Below are 18,944 nucleotides of genomic sequence, written 5' to 3' on the forward strand. Positions count from 1 at the left end.
TTAATATCTCACCATATATCGTCTCAATATTTAGGCACACCAACATCAGGCATTTTCACCATGACAGGGTGGAGGCACGTATCGTACCAGCGCACATATGATGTCATCGCGTTTGGATGTCATGATGTGACAACGTGCAGGGTTTCAATAATGATAACTAAACGGGGGCCACAATGAGTCTCAGACACAGTAAATCCTCCCCGTTCGTGACATTTGTAGCTATCTGGGAAGCTCAACACCTAACCCTACCCCCTCTTTACTCACTGAATTGCTCTTTTACATCAACTTTGATGTTAACTCCAAAAAATTCCAGACCATGACCTGAAGATCCTAAATTATATCTTTCTTGCAGCATGACCCCTCCCCAATTACAGATCGGTCCAATGTCTGCCTCTATGCTAGTCCTAGTAGCTCCCGGAACTCCAAAGATTGCGGCAAGTGAAGGACATTTACACAGCCATTAATGGATCCGGGTCAGGTCAGGTCAGCAGTGGCTTTATGCATACCCCAGGCACACTGATCCTCATAGACATGAAAAACATAAGCAAGAAAAATATAGGCCTCATTATAGGTTTCTCGGTATCCCGCCGGTAATTCCAGCGGGATGCCATCAAACCGACCTACCGTTTCCGCAGCCTGATAGCCAGGAATTTATGGGATGTTATAGGTGGCAGAAAGGGCAGGAAAACAAACCCCATTTCATGGAGTCCCATGGGACTGCATGGAGGGGATTGCCGGTATCACCAGCCCCAGTATTACCAGTGATGGTAAAACCGGCAGTTTTTTGCTGTTAGGTGCCGGATAAGTGTCCCCCACCGGCAAACTTGTAGTTTTGTGGTGCAGTAAAAATGCCGGTCATGGACTTAAACAACACTTCTATGACTATTTGGCTTATAATCGATGGTACATGACTGTAAACACATAACACACTCTTGGACATTACTTCCTGTGGATTTCCCTCCATATCCGGTGCATAGAATAAGTGTGTCAATCATTATTCATACACCATGCAACCCAATTTGTTCAATTAAAAAGTATCAGTTACTTTAATTAAAAATAAAATTTAAAAAATGCATTGGATTTTTGTATACGTTAATGAATACTCCAACCTTTGTTTAATGGGGTTGTGTATTATTTCGACTCTGTTTTACTTTGGCAAAAATAATACCAGCTTTCTATAATAAATTGAATCGTTTCATTCCATCTGTTATTAATTACCTTCGATGGCTATACATGTTTTGCCATTTAGGGGATATATATATGTGTATATATAATTTAAATTAACTTCTAACTAAGCTTAGTAAATCAGTTTGTTTAAAATACTCTTTATTTGTTTGTTTATTTAGTTATTTTCTTATCAAGCGCCAAAAGCCTGTGCTTATCAGGGTGCCTCTGACGGGAGCATTCTCTTGATGTAATTGTATGCAAGTAGTAAGAAGAAAGATGAGAACACCGGATGGCAGCTATGAGAGCTGTAGAAACAGTAATGGGAAAACCAGTGTCTAGTGGCCCAGGGAATGACAGCGAGGGGGAATGTTTCAAAAGGCAGAAGGAGCATGGATTGTGATCAAAGGAAACATTGGAGAAGATGGAGTCATCAGTGAGAAATGATGACAGGTAATTGACTGAGTGATCAAGCAAAGAGAGATTGAACCGTCAGGGTTACTTAGGTAAAGTTTATGCAAGGCTTCTGTAGCAATCCATTCTTTGCTTCCCATGTTATGTGTATCTTCTTGGCACATGTATGACTTACGGAGCAAGAGTGGGTCTGGGACATTAAGGCTCATGGTATTAGACAGTGTACAGTTGTCAGAGGTGGGGTGACAGGCCATGCCAAAGGTGGGACCACTCCCAGTGATTACTTGCCTGCCAACCTTTCTTCACGTATGTGTCCGACAATTTGCGAGAGGACAATAATGTTGGAATTACCTGGGAAGACATCCCGTGGCACGGGTAGAGGATGGCCTTGTCGTCGTCTTCCGAACCCTGGTCCAAGCAGTAGCCACTGGCTTTGCTGTTGCGAACCTTCAATCAAACATACACAAAAAAAAAACAGCGTTACTAAAACATGTTTCTCACTGCCTCTTTTTAAGGGTTAATATTTGTCTTATTAGGCCATGTGCTGAGACATTGACATGGCAAAAAAGAAAACAAATGACATCGCTGCATTGTAGGCACAAGGATTAGGTAGCATTCAGGTAAGTGGTTCTTCTTAAGGTAAGTTTCAGAAGAAGCAAGTCCGGTAACAGACATCAGAAGACAGACCACCGATCTTCCAGGTCTGCTACTCTGGCTCCCACACCCACCACATCAATCAAAAATATCTTTATAGCGCCTCGATGCCTGTGGGCTGTGGTGCGCGCTACAAATCCAAAATAAATAAACACAAAAATCACAACCAATCTTCCAGAAACCACACACACCTATTTATCACAGTTTGTACTGCTTATGAAAGGAAAAATAGGGCTTAATGATTTTGAAATTTCCCAAAGATAACATCTTGGGAGGAACCTGCTGTTCCATTCTGCGTCCCGCGAGGGCATTCCAGGTAAAAAGATATTGTTCTAAAAATCTTTTCACCCAAAAAAAACAATTTAGAAAGACTGCTCCAGGCCACACAGAGCAGTCTTTCTAAATGGAACTGTCACACCCCAGCCGCGCACGTTGCACGCAGGGGATGACAGGCACGTCGGGACCCAGAAGTGCAGGACGAGAAGAACGGGTAAGTGTGCGGGTGTGTGTGAGTTGGTGTGTGTGTTTTGTGTATGTATGTGTTTTGGTTTCGGGAGTCTGAGGCAAGGGTGGGGAGTGGGTAGGGGGTGGGGTTGCTGGGACTGAGAGATGAGAGTTTGGGCAGCAAAACGCCCAATTTCTAACAAATCCCATGGGAGAGGTTAGGGGTTGGGGTGGGTGGATGGGGCGTTGAGGAACAATATGAGACTCGGGGGGAGGGAGGGAGAAACCCCTCAGAATATTGAAAACTAAATTTCTTTTTAAAAAAAAACATTTTAAAACTCTCAAGAGAAAAAGACCTTTACAATGCTGGTTTTATGATCAATGGAAAATTGGTCATTGTAAATCGGTCTTTTTCTCTTGAGACCTTTAAAATGAGGTATTTTCACACAGAACCTGCGAGGGCCAGGTTGGAAGAACTCAGATTTCTCTATTTATTTCCTAGTGAATAACTTTGAAAATAATATTAAAAAATTAGTTTGCATTCAATTCAGTGCTAGCATACCTTTTTTTTTATTTTTAGGTTTAATTTTATTGTTTAAAGCACGGACCTAGCTAAAGAGCAGCGTAGCACTGTACAAGGTGTGAGTAGCCAGCATTTGGGCTGGCATCTTTTAACAGTAGTGCGGTAGTGTGAGGTCCCTGCGCCACTCGTTAAGTACATTTCTTCTTGGTTTGCATTACAAAATACCCCAAGCATACATTCCCAGACAAGTTACATAGGCTTATGTACATAAGGGCCTGTGCCCTGTTCGACTTTTGACCTTTGTACGATGGCTCTGAAGGCTACATGTTTGTATTTATTAACTTTATATAGTGCTTTAATCCAAATCGCTTCACATTACAACAACAAGAATACATTACAAAAAAATAGAAGCAAAAATAAAAATAAATAAATAAATAAAAATAACAGAACACGAGACAAACCATCAAAAACAGTATGTAGAACACTTCACCTAGGTCAATAAAAGAGAAATAGAGCAGAGGACAGTAGTGAGGGATGTCAGGGCGGGGGAAGAAGGTGAGAATTCAAGGGGGAGGGGAGGAAGCATAAGAGAGAATGGAGCACATAGGGAGAGGTAAGATTGAGGGAAAGAAGGGATGTAGGGGAGAAGTAGGGTATTCTGCACCCCTCCATGCCTGCTGCCCTCTCCCTTCCAACCTGCACTTGCACCTTGAAGTAGCTTTCTCACAATGTACCACATTCAAAAAATCTTTCATCTGAAAGTTAGCATTTCGTAGAAAAGCCGTAACCCTTCAATTGGTGTCTAGCAAAGCCACTCGCCGATTGCTACCGCCGATGAGCTCATTGTGAGCACGTGACTCTGTGGATTGTCTGGGTATTGCCGAATCGCAATTTAGGGGTAATTCTGCGGCAATACAGCGGGGGACGAATACGGACGGAGTCGAATAGAGGACGGTAGGGATGGAAGGGTAACGCACACAGAGCGGGGCACAGGAAGGCCGCAGTATGTGGAGAGGGAGAGGGGTCTTTTGCATAAAGTTGGCCAAGGAAACCGAGCGGGGCAGGACACAGATAGAAGAATGCGAAGGGAAAGGGCACAGGTGCTTATACTTGCACGTCCCCAGCAGTGGTCGAAGTGTACGAAAAGAAATAGTCAAAACATGTTCCCTGCTGGCCTGTCACTGTTCCCCACAAACCCCATTGCCACGCCCCTTCCACGAGCAATCTAAACCCCCAAACACACCTGTTGTTTAAAGGAATGTACAGTGCAGTGCAAGTTCTTCCTACACTTTTATTTTAAAACGAAGCCATTCTGGAACAGTTTCTTTTTAAAATAAAAGTATAAGAACAGTAAAACTTTTTTTTTAATCTAGAGGAGCAGCGTTCCCAACTGCTCCCGTCCACTTCGACCACTGGTCTGCTGAGCTCTCTATGTAATGTTAACTTCTTATCTGGTAAGCGTGTAGGTATGATACCGTAGAAGTGACCGAATCCAATGTTTTCGAGGAAGAAATGACCAAATGGTTTTTAAATTTTTTTATACCAACCAAAAAAACTTTAAAATAATATATATGTGAGGGTGGAGTAAAGGATATTAATAAAGGTAGGGGGAAGGAGCGAGGGCTCTTCCCCCCGCAATAAAAAAAAAACAAACAAATTCGATCACTTCACTCTTTCAAAAACATTGATTCAGTAAAATCATCTACATCCGTGCAAATAAGCCATTTCCATCTGATTTGTCCTGGGGTCCCATGCGTTTTTGAGATCACTTCCACAAAACAAGCAGTAATTACCAGGTGCATGCAGATTACAGAGAATCTGCACTGGTGCAAGAGCAAAGTTGCACGGTATTCGCATTAGCGGAACTTTACCCTATTTCTAAAAACACAGGGACAGATTAAGAAACCATTACACCATGACAAGTGGAGTTTGGGATCTCATAAGCATCGGGGCAAACATTGCCCTGGTGCAACAATGCAGTGAAAATTCATCTTTTTTGCACTAGGGCAATTTGTGTCCTGGTGCTTCTAATACCCAAACTGTACCTGTCGGGGTGCAATGGTTTTCTAATATGTCCCAATGTTTTTAGAAATAGAGTAAACTTTGATCAGGTGCCAATACTGTGCAACTTTGCACACTTGCACAGGTGCAAAGCTTCTGTAATCTGGCCCCTGGTGGCAGGCATTATAATGAATCCCTTTGTGTTCTGCTTTTCTCAGATGTAAAAAGCCTAGCCATCCGAACCAGTATTAGATGTGGGTGGACATCCTGGTTGGTTTCATGCTTTGCGCAGGGGTTCGATGCCGCACAGACTTTGCTCTTTTTTCCTCACTTCTGTTCATGAAATCCCATGAAATGGGCCAGAGCGTAAGAAACTGGCTCAGAGCCTATTTCTGGCTGATCTTTATTCTACAGCTCATTTTACACTGAATTGAAAGTGGGGTCCGGCAAGGACACACATGGGATCAGGTTATCATCACACTGCGAAGGATGGAGAGGTAGTGAAGTATGGTAGTGGTGTTGAGTGGAGCCACACACCATCTCCAGTAAAAAAAGCAGTAACTTCACCGACAGAGACATCCCTGCCCTGAGTTTAACAATGGGGAGAATCCTTCTGTGAAATCATCTACAGTAATTTAAGATAAACAGGGCCCATCAATGATAAGAGACTAGGCAAACCTCATTAGCACCTTCGGTGGGAGAGACAGCAAATCGGGAGGCAAGGAACGTGGGCTGACCTTCCTAGTGTTAACCTGCTTTTGAAGCCAACTGATGGCCAGTACTACTGTCCGCCAGCTTCCCCCACCGAACCTGCTTTTTTGTTCACCCTCCCCATTCCTACTTACCTGATTGCTGTGGTGGCGTATACGTTACCAACAGGATCGGCCCGCCACCTCCGGTCATATCGCTTCAATATCACCCCTCCAGCCAATAAAAATACCCACAGCCATTAAGAGCTATGTGTGTGGGTCTGGTTTTGTTTTACACATACCCATGGCTCTACATATATATTGTACAGATGATAGTTTTACCCATATATATTGTACAACAAATGGTTATGTCAATATCAGATGTGCTCTCTATAGTGCACAGCTGTGATTGGTATTACTTTGAAGTGCTTTAATCTTTTTCGTAAGAGCAGAGGACGCACAGCTCAGGTACCCGGCAGACCAGTGTCTGGTGTCTGGATGAACGGTACCTTCTAATGAGTGTGTAGGAAGTGTCCAGCAGGCGTAGGTGAAACACCAATACTGCAGACATCAGTTATTATTTTGGGAAGAGATTTGATGACACAACTCAACATGCCAATTTGTTTTACTGACAAAAGGATAGTGTGTTCGACTCCTGGAATACACTACATGAATGTGGAGGAATTTATACAGACATTTACAGGGCAAATGGCTCTGGGAGGCATTCCAATAGAGTCAGAGGTTTTCTTTATGGGGTGAGCATTCTGTTAACATGGCTACCTGGCTTAGTGGGGAAGACAATGAGAATACCTAAAAAATTCTTGTTCAGACCAGATACCCTTGGACGAAGAGGGGGGGCAGACCATCCCAATAGAATTGTATGCAGCCATAGTACGACGGGAAATGCCAATGCTCAAAGGAACGGATGACAAGGGTGGATCATGGAGAAGAGTGATAGCTATTGAAGAAGGGTGTAGGTTGACCAACGTCACTGATAATGTTATGTTTAGAGGTGACCCAGCAGATGATGAAGTAGTGTTCTTTATGAGCATCACATATTGGATTAGAATAAAGCAAAGGGAGATCCCACAGCGTATGGTGATAATGCGACTGCACGCATCATTTTTTTGACGAAGACTTGGAGAAAGTGCCAAGCGCTTTATGGACTACAGGCACTTACGATGTAGGCCTATTGAAGGGGATAGGGGAGGTTAAAATAAAGCTGAAACCAGGAGAAATTTTACCTCGAGCAAGAAAATACTCAATGTCTCGAGAGGCGGATGAGGGTATTTTTAAGACTATCTCAGCACTGATGGAACAAGGTATCCTGGTGCCGTCAGAATCATTGTGCAAGACTGTGGTGGACCCTGTGAAAAAATCAAAGGGAGGGTTGTGGAGATTCATACAGGACATGAGACGATTAACCAGATTTGAGATGCAGAGTTTCCTTTAGTTCCTAACCGGGCGACGATACTATGTAGTATCCCAGTAGAAGCTCCTTCATTTTACGGTGATCGGTTTTGAAAAATAAGTTTTTCAATCCAGTTGCACAAAGACTCACAAGACTTCACTTCATTTATGTTCTCCCAGACTCATCTGAAAGACACTAGGCTGCCCCAAGGGTACTGTGAGTCCCCATCGATCTTTAACAGAGTCCTACAGATGGACCTAGGCAATATTGATTTGAAGAGTGCTGTGATACAGTACATAGATTACATTTTAATGTGTAGCACCACAGTAGATGACTGCTGGCAGGACTCCATTCAGTTGATGACTATTCTAGCAGACAAGGGATACAAAGTAGACAAAGACAAGCTACAGTATTGTCAAGAAGAGGTGTTATATATAGGCCAGTTAATTTCATATGCAGAAAACAGAGTGACATCTCACTGAAAGAGCTGAGGCAATCATGAAGACTGCAATGCCACACACAGTGAAGCAGATGCACCAGTTTTTGGGGCTATGTAATTATGTAAGAGCCTGGGTGTTTGACCTCATTTCGTACACAAGACCCATTTTGCAAGCTTTAAGGAAAGCACAGGCAAACAAGGAGAAAATAGAACGGACTGAGGAAATGGAGGGAGGTTTGGTTTTGAAGAGTTGAAGAAAGCAATTTTTACAGATCCTGTTTTAGGAATTCCCAATTATGCTGAGGAGTTTTTCTTATATTCACACACAAATGGGATAGTCATGACTGAAGTGCTTACACAGAGGTCCACATTGGGGTATAATCCTCCAGCGTATTATAGTGGGATTCTAGACCCAGTTATAAAGGGACACTTTACTTGTGAACAGTCATTGGCAGCCGGCACGTTCGCAATTGAGAAATCCACAAGCATTGTTATGGGCTGTTCTATGATGCGTTTTGTGGAACATGCTTTGTTTGCCATATTAGAGAAACTCAAAAGTACATTGACATCCTACAGAGCTTCTGCTTATGAAGTGATAATCTCAAGCCACCAATTAAAATTGTCAGATGTAAAATGGTGAACCCTGCCACTTTTGTAGCTGAGCCAGTGGCAGAGGGCGAGCATGTGCATGACTGCACAAAGTATATCGAGTATTATGATGATAGACCGCGCGTAAAGGAAAATGCGTTTTTAGGAGGGGAAATTACATTTATTGATGGTTCTTCGAAAATTGATTAAACAAGTGGAGAAAGGCATTCTGGTGCAGCTGTAGTGAGGCACAGAGCAAATGGTGAGTTTGAAGTTGTAGCAAGTGTAAGACTACCATTTCACTTTTCAGTGCAAGCAGCAGAATTGGTATCGCTTACTGTTGCACTCAGAAATCATGAAGGGCAGGAAGTAAAGGTGTACAGTGACTCTGCGTATGTGACGTCAACCGTACACGCATTACTAGCACATTGGAAAAGGAGGGGCTATCTCCGAACGGACAGCACTCCAGTGTAACGTGCATCCTTATGGGACAGGCTTATTAAGATACTACAACTCCCAGTAGCCACAGCGCTAGTTAAATGTGCAGCACATAATAAGCAAACTGGCTTTATTTCTTGTGGAAATTAAGCTACAGATGCAGAAGCAAAAAGGGTTGTGTATTTTTCAGATATTTCAAGTTTTGATACTCCAGATGTTAAGGCAAAAGTAGTCATGATTATGGTAGTGAAAGAAGGATTTAATCATTTACTGAGAGCACAATTAATGGAGATTCAAGGAAGTGCACCACAGGAAGAGCAGGAACTGTGGAAGTGAAAGGGGTGTTCTTTATCCCCACTGAAGCATTTTGGCAACAGGACAGCACTGCAAAGCCGTAGATGCCAGTAGCCTTGTTAAGGGTAGCGCTTGAATAGCTGCACTACCCTGCGCATATAACTAGGGAAAGTCTTGTTGCAACAATTGCAGAAGACTGGTTTGTTCTAAACCTGTTAGAACTCATTGCATTTTATATAGTAAACTGCATCCTATGTTAAAGGTTTACCACTGGGCATATACTGCAAACAATTAGAGGAATAATTCCTCGACCTAATGGTCCTTTTCAGTATTTAGATAGAGTATGTTGATATGCTGCAAGCATGTAGCGGATACAGGTATTTGATAGTGGTGGTGTGTCCCTTGTCTAGGTAGATTGAAGCAGGTCCATGTACACACACTGGCACCACTTTTGCTCAGCAATGTTTTTAGTACGGAAAATCTTGCAAGATGGGGAGTGTGTGAAGTGCTAAGATCCGATAATGGGCCACATTTTGTCAATGAAGTGTTGGAACAGATAGGATTATTGTTGAGTATTAAAGCAGAAGTTTTCTTCTGCTTATCCCTGGCAAGCGAACGGGATATGTGAGAGACTCAACGTCCTCCATAAAGAAAGGATTTTTAAGCTCAAGTTGACACTGAAAAAGGGATGGCTATATGGCCTGCCCTTAGCTTTATATGCCCTAAGGAATCAGCCTGGTTCAGACCATTACCTCACACCCTACGAACTAGTGACAGGAAGGAGAATGAGAACACCTTTAATTCCTCTGTCGAGGAGTAGAAGTGATGCCCAGAGTACAGCAAAAATGTTAGGAAATGAATTGTGTGATTATTTGACATGTATGACCGCTAGTATCTCTCTCATTTCAGATCAACTCAAGCGCCAGGTTGGATGGTCTCAAAACACAGATGAAAACCATTCAGCAACCGGATCTTGTGAACTTTTATCAGCTCTGAGACTTATTGCTGGTGATACCGTGTTGATCAAAAACTTCACTAGGAAGTGGCACGAGCCAAGGTTTGATGGTCCGTATTTAGTGGAGCGCATTACTCCCTCAGCAGTAAAGGTCCAAATGCAGACGAGCTTGGATCCACCTGAACGACGTCAAGCTCTACACCGGCGAGGCCGCAGCACCCCCGACCATCTATCCAGAAGCAAGAGAAGAAAAATAATTTCAGCGAGTGCAGACTCGATCAATGAAAATGAAGAAGGACGATAAAGCTACAAACTGACTAATAAATACAGATTTGCATATGGACCGTAGCTCCACTTGAACACTCCTTATAGATATTATAGCAGGCGTGCAACTCTTTTGCTTGAACCACAGGAATCTTGAGAATGAACTTTAGATAAATGCTGATATATCACATTATACCTAAATGACAACATTTGGTTTAGAATCGGAAATGTGAACAGTACCCCGATTCGTTTCTTACTGAATATTTGTTTGGCTGATGTTATGGTCTTCCCGGAAAGTGATGTGCATCATATTGTGCCTGCTATTTTTGTGTTCATTCTTCAAGCTTATCCTGCCCTTGTTAGAAGAGATGTGGACATCCACACTTTTTTACAGGATCCTAAGACAGGCCCTGTAATCAGAAGGCTGCTCAGTGAAATTGTATAAGAACTATGGCAAATATCTAATCTATTGCAGTTACCCGAGTACATTGTTTTTCCTTCCTTAAATTGCAGCAAAAATTAGAAATCTTGAAGATGACACAATTTCAGAGAATGAGCAAGCTCTAAAAGTTCAAGAATGGCACAAATGGTGGGGATTATTATGTTGGTTTGTGGTATAAATATGCACAGTTATGTTTTGTGTCTTTTTGTTTCTCATAATTCACCTTTTTTATACTTTTGATCCAAAAAAGTCAAAGTCCCTTTAATTCTCCCCAGGAGAATTCTCCAGGAACTCTTGCAGATTTTCCCATTACCAACGAGCCATGATCCCAAGTGTTTTCTCCCCAGCATAGAGCTGTTGTAGAGTTGTTTCCATGGGCCGCAAATAATTTACTAAAGAGACACAGGAGAAATGCAGCGGAAGATGATAATGAGATAAACACTTATCTAGATAGTACAGCACACTTGGATAATAACATGTGGTATCAGCACATGAAAAAGGTGGGAGAGAGAACATCTAAGGAGAGCTGCTATGTCTTTGCATGCATGCCTTATGCCATGGGGACCTCTAATGTATTCATAGCTACAGAAGTACCAGTGGAAAGAGCTTATTGGCTAATGCATCTCACACTCTGTCAGACATGAGGACAGTTCCAAGGCAGAACAGCATCCCTGATATGGGTAACTGGAAAGACATCTCACAGGGAAGACAACTATGTGAAAGATTTGAAGACAAGAGGGAAGCCAGAAACAAGGAATCTAGTGATCATAGATGAACAGCCTGGAATGAGTGAAGCAGGAATTTGGATGGAAGAAAACAAGATGCCAGATTGTCAAGGCAAGAATAAAGAAGAAATACTGAGGTGCTGGGAAAGAGTTCAGCTGCAAAATTAAAGGAACCGCGCTAACTCCAGAAGAATGGGCTGAAGGCCTGGTTGTGTGTAAAGCAGCAGCATAGGCTGGGTATTATGAACCAGTTATAGATACTGCAGAGAAGGAATGCAAGAATCATTGGTCAAAGATTGTGAATTTGTTGACATGGGTTGATGATAAAGGAGGAGAGTTGCAGATAGTACCTCTAGCTAGTGCATCTTTGTGTTTCCGAAATAATGGCATGAGGAAAGTTGCAGAAAATCATCAGTGTTGCTGAATTTTTGATGTACCAGGCATGAAGGATGGAAAAGTAGTTCTGATGGACCACTATTGGGCTTGTGGGTCCAGAGCATGCATGATGCTGCCCAAAGACTGGGGAGAGATGTGTTCTATAGTACGTATTCATGTTCCAGCATTAGTGATTCCTCAAAGTGACCTGAACATTGGGGAGTTTCCGAATGTGGATGCCCATTTGAGGAGGAGAAGATCTCTCAAATTCCTCAATCGAACAAGGCGGGAGAATTACTTTTCATCAAAATCAATAGAAGCTGTTGATGCTATTCCTTATGATCATAGGTTGTTCAGGAAAATTGCTTCAATCTTCACAACCATCTTTATGTCAGGGATCCAGACAATGTCAATGTGAAGTGGTTACAGATCCCTCACTGGAGAAGTTTGCGCCAAAATCGGACAATCATGTTGCACGTTCATACCTTCTCATGATGATGAGAATGGGACCTTGACAGAGGCCATAATGTTGCTGACGAACATACACAACAAAATGAAAGATGAGACAGATGATATTGCAGATGACAGCTGGTTCGCGTCTATCTTCTCATGGATTCCAAAATGGATGTCAAAAATCTTCAATCTCCTGGGAGCAGCATTGGTGATGATAATGTTTGGATTCTGTTTGATCAGGATAATTATCAAACAGTGCAACAAGACAGCAAAGAAAGCAGTAGGGATGAAGATCATTATCGAGGTCAAGTCAGGGTTTGGACCCAAGGAATTGACAGATGAAGAGATCAGAAAATGTATAGAGACCAGCATTGTAGCACCAGAGGGAACGAAGTTCCTGCATCCAAGGAATCACAAGATGTATATAGGATGAGGGATCTACTGTAATCTGAATGGACAGCGCAGCTATATGACCTGGTGTGTTGATGAACATGTAAAGTCAGCAGGATCCCTGAAGGGAGTAGTGAAAATCTGGACTCCAAGACTGATGAAGGAGTGGTTGATGAATCAACCAAAGGGGGGATTGTAGAGGAGCAGCTGAATGTCTCTGCAGGAAATCCCACCCCCACCATACCTATGTGTTGGAAACCGGAAATTGCGACATGCACAACACCAGTGATTGTGCCTAGTACACAGAGAGTCTTTGAGGAAAGGTCTCCATTGAGAAGATCCCATATGATGTATCCCCGCATAGATGACAATCTCTTGGAAGAGATCCCCCAAGCAATACGAAGACGAGAGAAAAAGAGGCTGGTGACGTCACAAGAAATGAGCGCAACGCGCTGAGAAGAATGGTCAAAGAAGAAGATGCATAAGACCTTATAGAATCTGATGAGAAAGTAAAGAATCGAGTAAAGTTTCATGTGCAGAATGAAGATTGCACGTGTAAAGGGCACTACAGAAAATGCAAGCCATTTTATAACTGTACAGATGCAGCAACGTAAGTAGACTAAGTGATCATAAAAGCTAGCAATAGACTGCAATAGACTGCAGGCGGTGCCGACATTATATAGAATCTGGATGTCGTTGTCACACATTTAGTAAGCTCAGACCTGTGAAGAAAGAAGGATCAAAAAGCTGTGTTGCAGCAAGAATAAAGCTGAAGTTCAAGGAAAGGGCTGGAATAGCTGTCTGGCCTGATGTCAAAGGATGGAGCATACAAGAACCGGTTATCTATCCTTGTAGAACAGGGAACGTGAGAAGCTGAATCAGCCTTTGGTAAGGTGCAAGAAATCAGCCTTTGTTAAGGTGCAAGAAAGAACATCATGAATGCCAAGTTCATTAATTCAAGACAATTGAATTAAATTGCAAAACTGGACGAAATATGGTCTCCTGTAACGTGAGTCAAGGATGGAAATAGAGTACAAACCTGAACAGCAATAAGAGTGTGCCTATACTGCCTTTCTTTCTCAGGAGCAGTGATTTGCAAGGACAAGTTCAGAGACAAATCTGAATGGCAGAAGGCATGAGCGATGAGAGATGTTGGGCTAATTGGGTGGGGAGACACGGTCAAGTCCACCCGCTGGCACCTGGGGTACCAGCTAATGTACTGCTAGTGAGCTGAATGCTCCAGAAGGGTACAAGCTTGCCAACTAATTGTAGAAGGCCATATAATGATAGGCCTTATAGTTTGATAGCCAATGGTGTATCTAGTAACTGATGAAGATGACTTGCACTAGGGGTGGGCATAAGTTGTCCACCTGACTGAAGAGACCCAATCATAACCTGATCCCTTGAAGAAAGTATACTTAGATGTTCCCCTTAGTCCTATCACAATCCCCCGTAGGTTTTCTTAGTTTGCCATGTATTATAGCATCACTCATGACACATTTTTTGGTATATAAGTGTGTTTTTTTATGCAAAATGATTGAGAGCACGATCGAACATCTGTTGATGTCCGTTGTAACTCCCTGTTCTAGACAATTGAAAATAAAACAGTTGAAGGAGACATTTTGACAACTTTCTGAGTCGGTCTTATTATCTGGTGTAAGAGTTATTCTGTATCCCCATCCTTGTATGATGTGTTACTGATTTAAAAGCCTCCCCCCCCCCCGCCCATGGGTTGGAAAGTATCACAAAAAAGTGTTATGTTACAAAGGCCTGGTAATGCTAAGGGGGCACGTTGGGTCTCTTATCTGAGACAATGGGATCTGCAGATGTAGAATGGTAGGACAGTGGGTGATATACTGGGTGGTATCACTTGGGAGGAAAACAATTGTTTTGCCACACTGGACTATTTATTTGGCAACAATGACTGCCTGCATATGGTAGAAGAACTAAAGATGGTGAATATAGAGTATTGTGACCATAAAATGTTGACTTTGGATATTAACGTCCAAACCCAGGGGGCCGGCAGAGTGGTTGTCAGATATTACTGTGAATCATGCAGGAAATGCTATACGGTGGACAGCAAAAAATCTACAAATAATTGACAAGAAGATTACGCAGCTCCTGTAGGTTGACATTGTTACTTTGGGCAATACTTATGGGGATGGTATTGAGGCCTGGAACCTCACTATGAATATTGGTGCTAATACAACACCACGGCAGGTGGTTTGTAGTAAACCTTTGTATAAATTTGACAGGAATATGCAAGATGCCAATCAAACAATGTGAAAAGAACTTCGAAGGATACAGGGACTGGAGCTAACAGCCCCGGAGTTTGCCTCATATACCAGAGGAATAAGGAAAAGTTATCAAGGGTGGCATAAGCGATGGAGGTTCTCCATCTGCAATGAGACATGGCAACAAATGATTATGGAACTTTGAAGTAATTGCTCGAGGAAGATCTGGGGAAAGCTGGTTAAGGGTGAGGTCAAGAAACTTACATTGAATCCCATCCTGGAATCAGTATGGGTGAGGTATCTGGAGGGTAGTGATAGTGATCACATCTCGTCTTACCCTCCGGACTATACGATCAGAGGGTGGCCTCTGACATTTAGTGAAGCTGATCTCAGAAGTACTATGCTCAAACTCAAAACCTCTAGGGCCCCTGGGACTAATGGCTTGGCCAACATTGTACTTGAATCTAGGGCAGTGGGCCAGGATACTGAAGTTGTTGTTCGACAAGGTATGTCATTCACAGACTATTCCTGAGTCGTGGCAGCTGTCTGTACTTCTTCCGGTATACAAGAAGGGCGACCATATGCTGCCAGAGAGGTGTGCAGTCATAATGTTAACAGTCAAAATGTCGACAAATAAATGTCGAAAAACAATAATGTCGACAAACAAAAATGTCGACATTTTTCGATATTTTTTCGAAATTTTGTATTTATTGTAAGATTAAATAAATAAATAAATAAATATGTAATTAGAATGTGTTGAGTATGAGGGGTGGGAGGGTGGTTGGAGGGGGTGTGGGGGGTGGCAGGGGGGTGTTGGGTGAGGGGGGGTTTGGTGGGGGACCCCCCAATAGTAAATGATACTTTTTTTGGTTATTTATTTATTGAAAAAATAAATAAATAAATATATAATTAGAATGTGTTGAGTATGAGGGGTGGGAGGGTGGTTGGGGAGGGTGTGGGGGGGTGGCAGGGGGGTGTTGGGTGAGGGGGGGTGGGGGGGCCCCCCCACAATAGTAAATGATACTCTTTGTGGTTATTTATTTATTGAAAAAATAAATAAATATATAATTAGAATGTGTTGAGTATGAGGGGTGGGAGGGTGGTGGTGGGGGGGTGTGGGGGGGTGGCAGGGGGGTGTTGGGTGAGGTGTTGATAGTTTTAAGTGACATTTTTTTTGTCGACATTTTTTTTCCGAAAAAATGACTTTTTACATTATAAGTATAGGATGTCGACATTATTATTTTCGACATTTTTTTTTCGACATTTTTGTTTGTCGACATTTTTTTTTCGACATTTTGACTATAAACCGCCAGAGAATTACAGACTGCTGTCACTACTAGACGTGACAGGAAAACAATTTTCATACTTTGTTTTGAGGGTTTTGCAGGACTGGGTGGAAGAATTGCAGATCCTGCAATTTATGCAGACGAACTTTAGGCCTGGATGTAGAACAACATACAAACTCAGGGTCCTAGATTTCCTGATAAGAGGGACACGAGATGGGCAGATGCTCTATGTAATCTTTGTTGATTTATTTTAAAACACTGTTTGATGGGGTTGACCACTATGGGCAAAGCTCCAAACCTGGGGATGCCCCGTTGCTGCTTCTCAGCGTCTTGAAAGGCCTCCACAGGACACAAAGGCAAGGTTCCGATTGACGGAAGAGAGGACGGTCACTTCCTGGGTTAAGATTTGTAAGGGGGTAAAGCAGGGATGTAAATTGGCACCTCTGCTGTATTATTTATATATGTATGGCAGATCTGCTGGCCCGTTTGCTACCAACTACACAGATGACTTAGTCATGTTAAACTATACATGCGGTGGAGCTAAAGCCATGTTCACTACTTTGAACAATTATGCGCTTGAAAATGAGTTTAAAATAAACATAGGGAAGACAAAAATATTGGTTGTTTCGGCTAAAAAGGTGAAATGTCCCAGTTTTAACACCCCCTTGGGCGAGGTCGAATATGTCGAGTCCTACCCATATTTGGGACTCAACATAAGTAGTGGCAAAGCCTATCAATATATAATCGAAGCCAAGTAAATAAAGGCCCTAAGGATGACACAGTTGATCCATAACTTTACGAGATAGACAGCAGGGTTTAGGTTTGAGGGGGTCATTATACTATATAAACAATGGTTTTGTCCTATGGTGCTATACGGAATGGAGGTTCTGCAATGTGGGATTTGTCATGGCTGGATGGTATAGAAGGGCAGTTTTGGAAACCGATTTTGAGGCTTAGTGCCTCTACTTCAGTGCAATATATTCAGTTAGAATTAAGTTTGAGCTCGCTAAAATGTGAATTGTTGATTCAGCGAGGCCTATTGCATCTGAAAATTCACTCTAAACCTAAATGCCAATTGCTCTCCCTATTAGATAACGACAGTAAATTGCACCAGGATTGTAGCAAAGACGGATTAGAGACTCTTGTAGCTAAACTATTCAAGACCATTGGATGGAGTCCAGATTACTCCAGGGGCACAAAGTATGAAATATTAAAGCATATTTTTATAGGTAAAGCCAATCAGTGGGATTTGACTAATAACTACAGCCACTTGGAGACCTTACGCAGTGATACTTAAGTCTCAGGAGTAGCGCATAAATACTTGCAACCACAGAAATATGTGAGGCAGTGCCCGAACCTTGCAGTATTGTATTTTCGCCTAAGGCTGTGTATTAACCAATTGCCCAATTTTGGTCTCCACTGGAGCACAGCTAGGGATTCCTATAAAGGACAGATATCGCATCTGTAAGATCCTGGGCATGGCAGAGACCGCTAGACATCTTTTGAATGGAGTGCGCAGTCCTGGGATTCGAATACATGACAATTCTTGGCCGATCGGTACACTCATATGAGTTTATTAGGCATGAAGCCTTTTGGAATTATTGTTTGAACACAGATGATCAAAGCGTTCATATTGCCCTGGGGATCTATTAAAAAGAAATAATTTGTGGTAAACTGAGGTATAGGGAATTAGCAGAAGATATCCAATAACCGTTAACCAGCAGGATAGAGGTGTATACATAATAACAGGTAACCGGCACGATAGAGGCGTATGCTATCAAATAGATTTTTATATGGATTCGTTTTAAGGGTTTACTAGGTTTTAAAATATGTACTTATTGCAGGTATTAATTAATTGGAACAACGAGTTTGTTAATACCAAGTGTTCTTAATTATTTCATTAATTTGATATATAACATCAAACTATCTTTAGCCAGATTGTTGCCCATCGTGCCATGGTAAGTATCTAAGCCCCAAGGAGGCTGAACTGGTAGATGTTAACTGATGGTCTCCAACCCCATCGCTGGTTAGTCACAAGAGCGTTACCCCCAGGAGGCTGTTAAGTGTATATGAATACACTGTAGCTGAAAGTTGTGTACCATTGATTATGTTTTTTTATACCATAATGTGTTTTATGTGGTGCTTTATGAGATATCTTCTTTATGAGGCTTTCATTATTAGAGGGTTTAGGTCGATGTTTTATACTGTTGTTATGTGTAAACTTGGTAAAGTTCTTTTGGAACTAACTAACTAAATAAATAAATAAATAATAATAATATTAAAAACAGGTAAAATCCAATCGGTTGGAGGTAAACAACCAATTTCTGCTGACTGTAACCTCTGCGAGGAACTTATACTTCAATTGTTGTATCGCATTTTAATATCCTGCAAACGCACAAGAGAACTCTGTGCAAAACGGTTGCGACAGTTTGTAGATCACAGCATGAGGCTCTCCACTGATCTATTTTGGGAAATCCTTATTGCAGGTCATGAAAGATTGCTTACGATTGAGGTTGCCATGATCTTAAAGGAGTTGACTCTTCTATTCTATTCATCATTTTTATTTATACATTTATTTTGTAAATTTGTATCTAGGTATATTTGTAATATACTTGTGACTATATTTTATACATTGTTAATTGAAATATTGAGAATGTGTAAAAGTCACTTGTTCGCATATGCAAAGTACAAACATGTTTTAAAAAAAGATAAAATTGTACCCCAATATACATCATCAACGATGTCATCCTACGTGGCAAAC

General features: G+C 42.0%; 1 protein-coding gene across 1 annotated transcript in view; it reads right to left on the reverse strand.

The window, feature by feature from the left end:
• GALNT9 (polypeptide N-acetylgalactosaminyltransferase 9) overlaps positions 1 to 18,944 on the reverse strand; it is a 1,283,051-nt gene that overhangs the window by 222,117 nt on the left and 1,041,990 nt on the right. The window contains exon 9 of the mRNA XM_069619988.1: positions 1,930 to 2,025. Coding sequence (XP_069476089.1) covers positions 1,930 to 2,025 — 96 coding nt within the window. The remainder of the gene's footprint in view (positions 1 to 1,929; positions 2,026 to 18,944) is intronic.

This window comes from Ambystoma mexicanum, chromosome 10 (assembly GCF_040938575.1).
Source record: "Ambystoma mexicanum isolate Mex_15411 chromosome 10, UKY_AmexF1_1, whole genome shotgun sequence".
In the NCBI taxonomy this organism is placed as follows: domain Eukaryota; kingdom Metazoa; phylum Chordata; class Amphibia; order Caudata; family Ambystomatidae; genus Ambystoma; species Ambystoma mexicanum.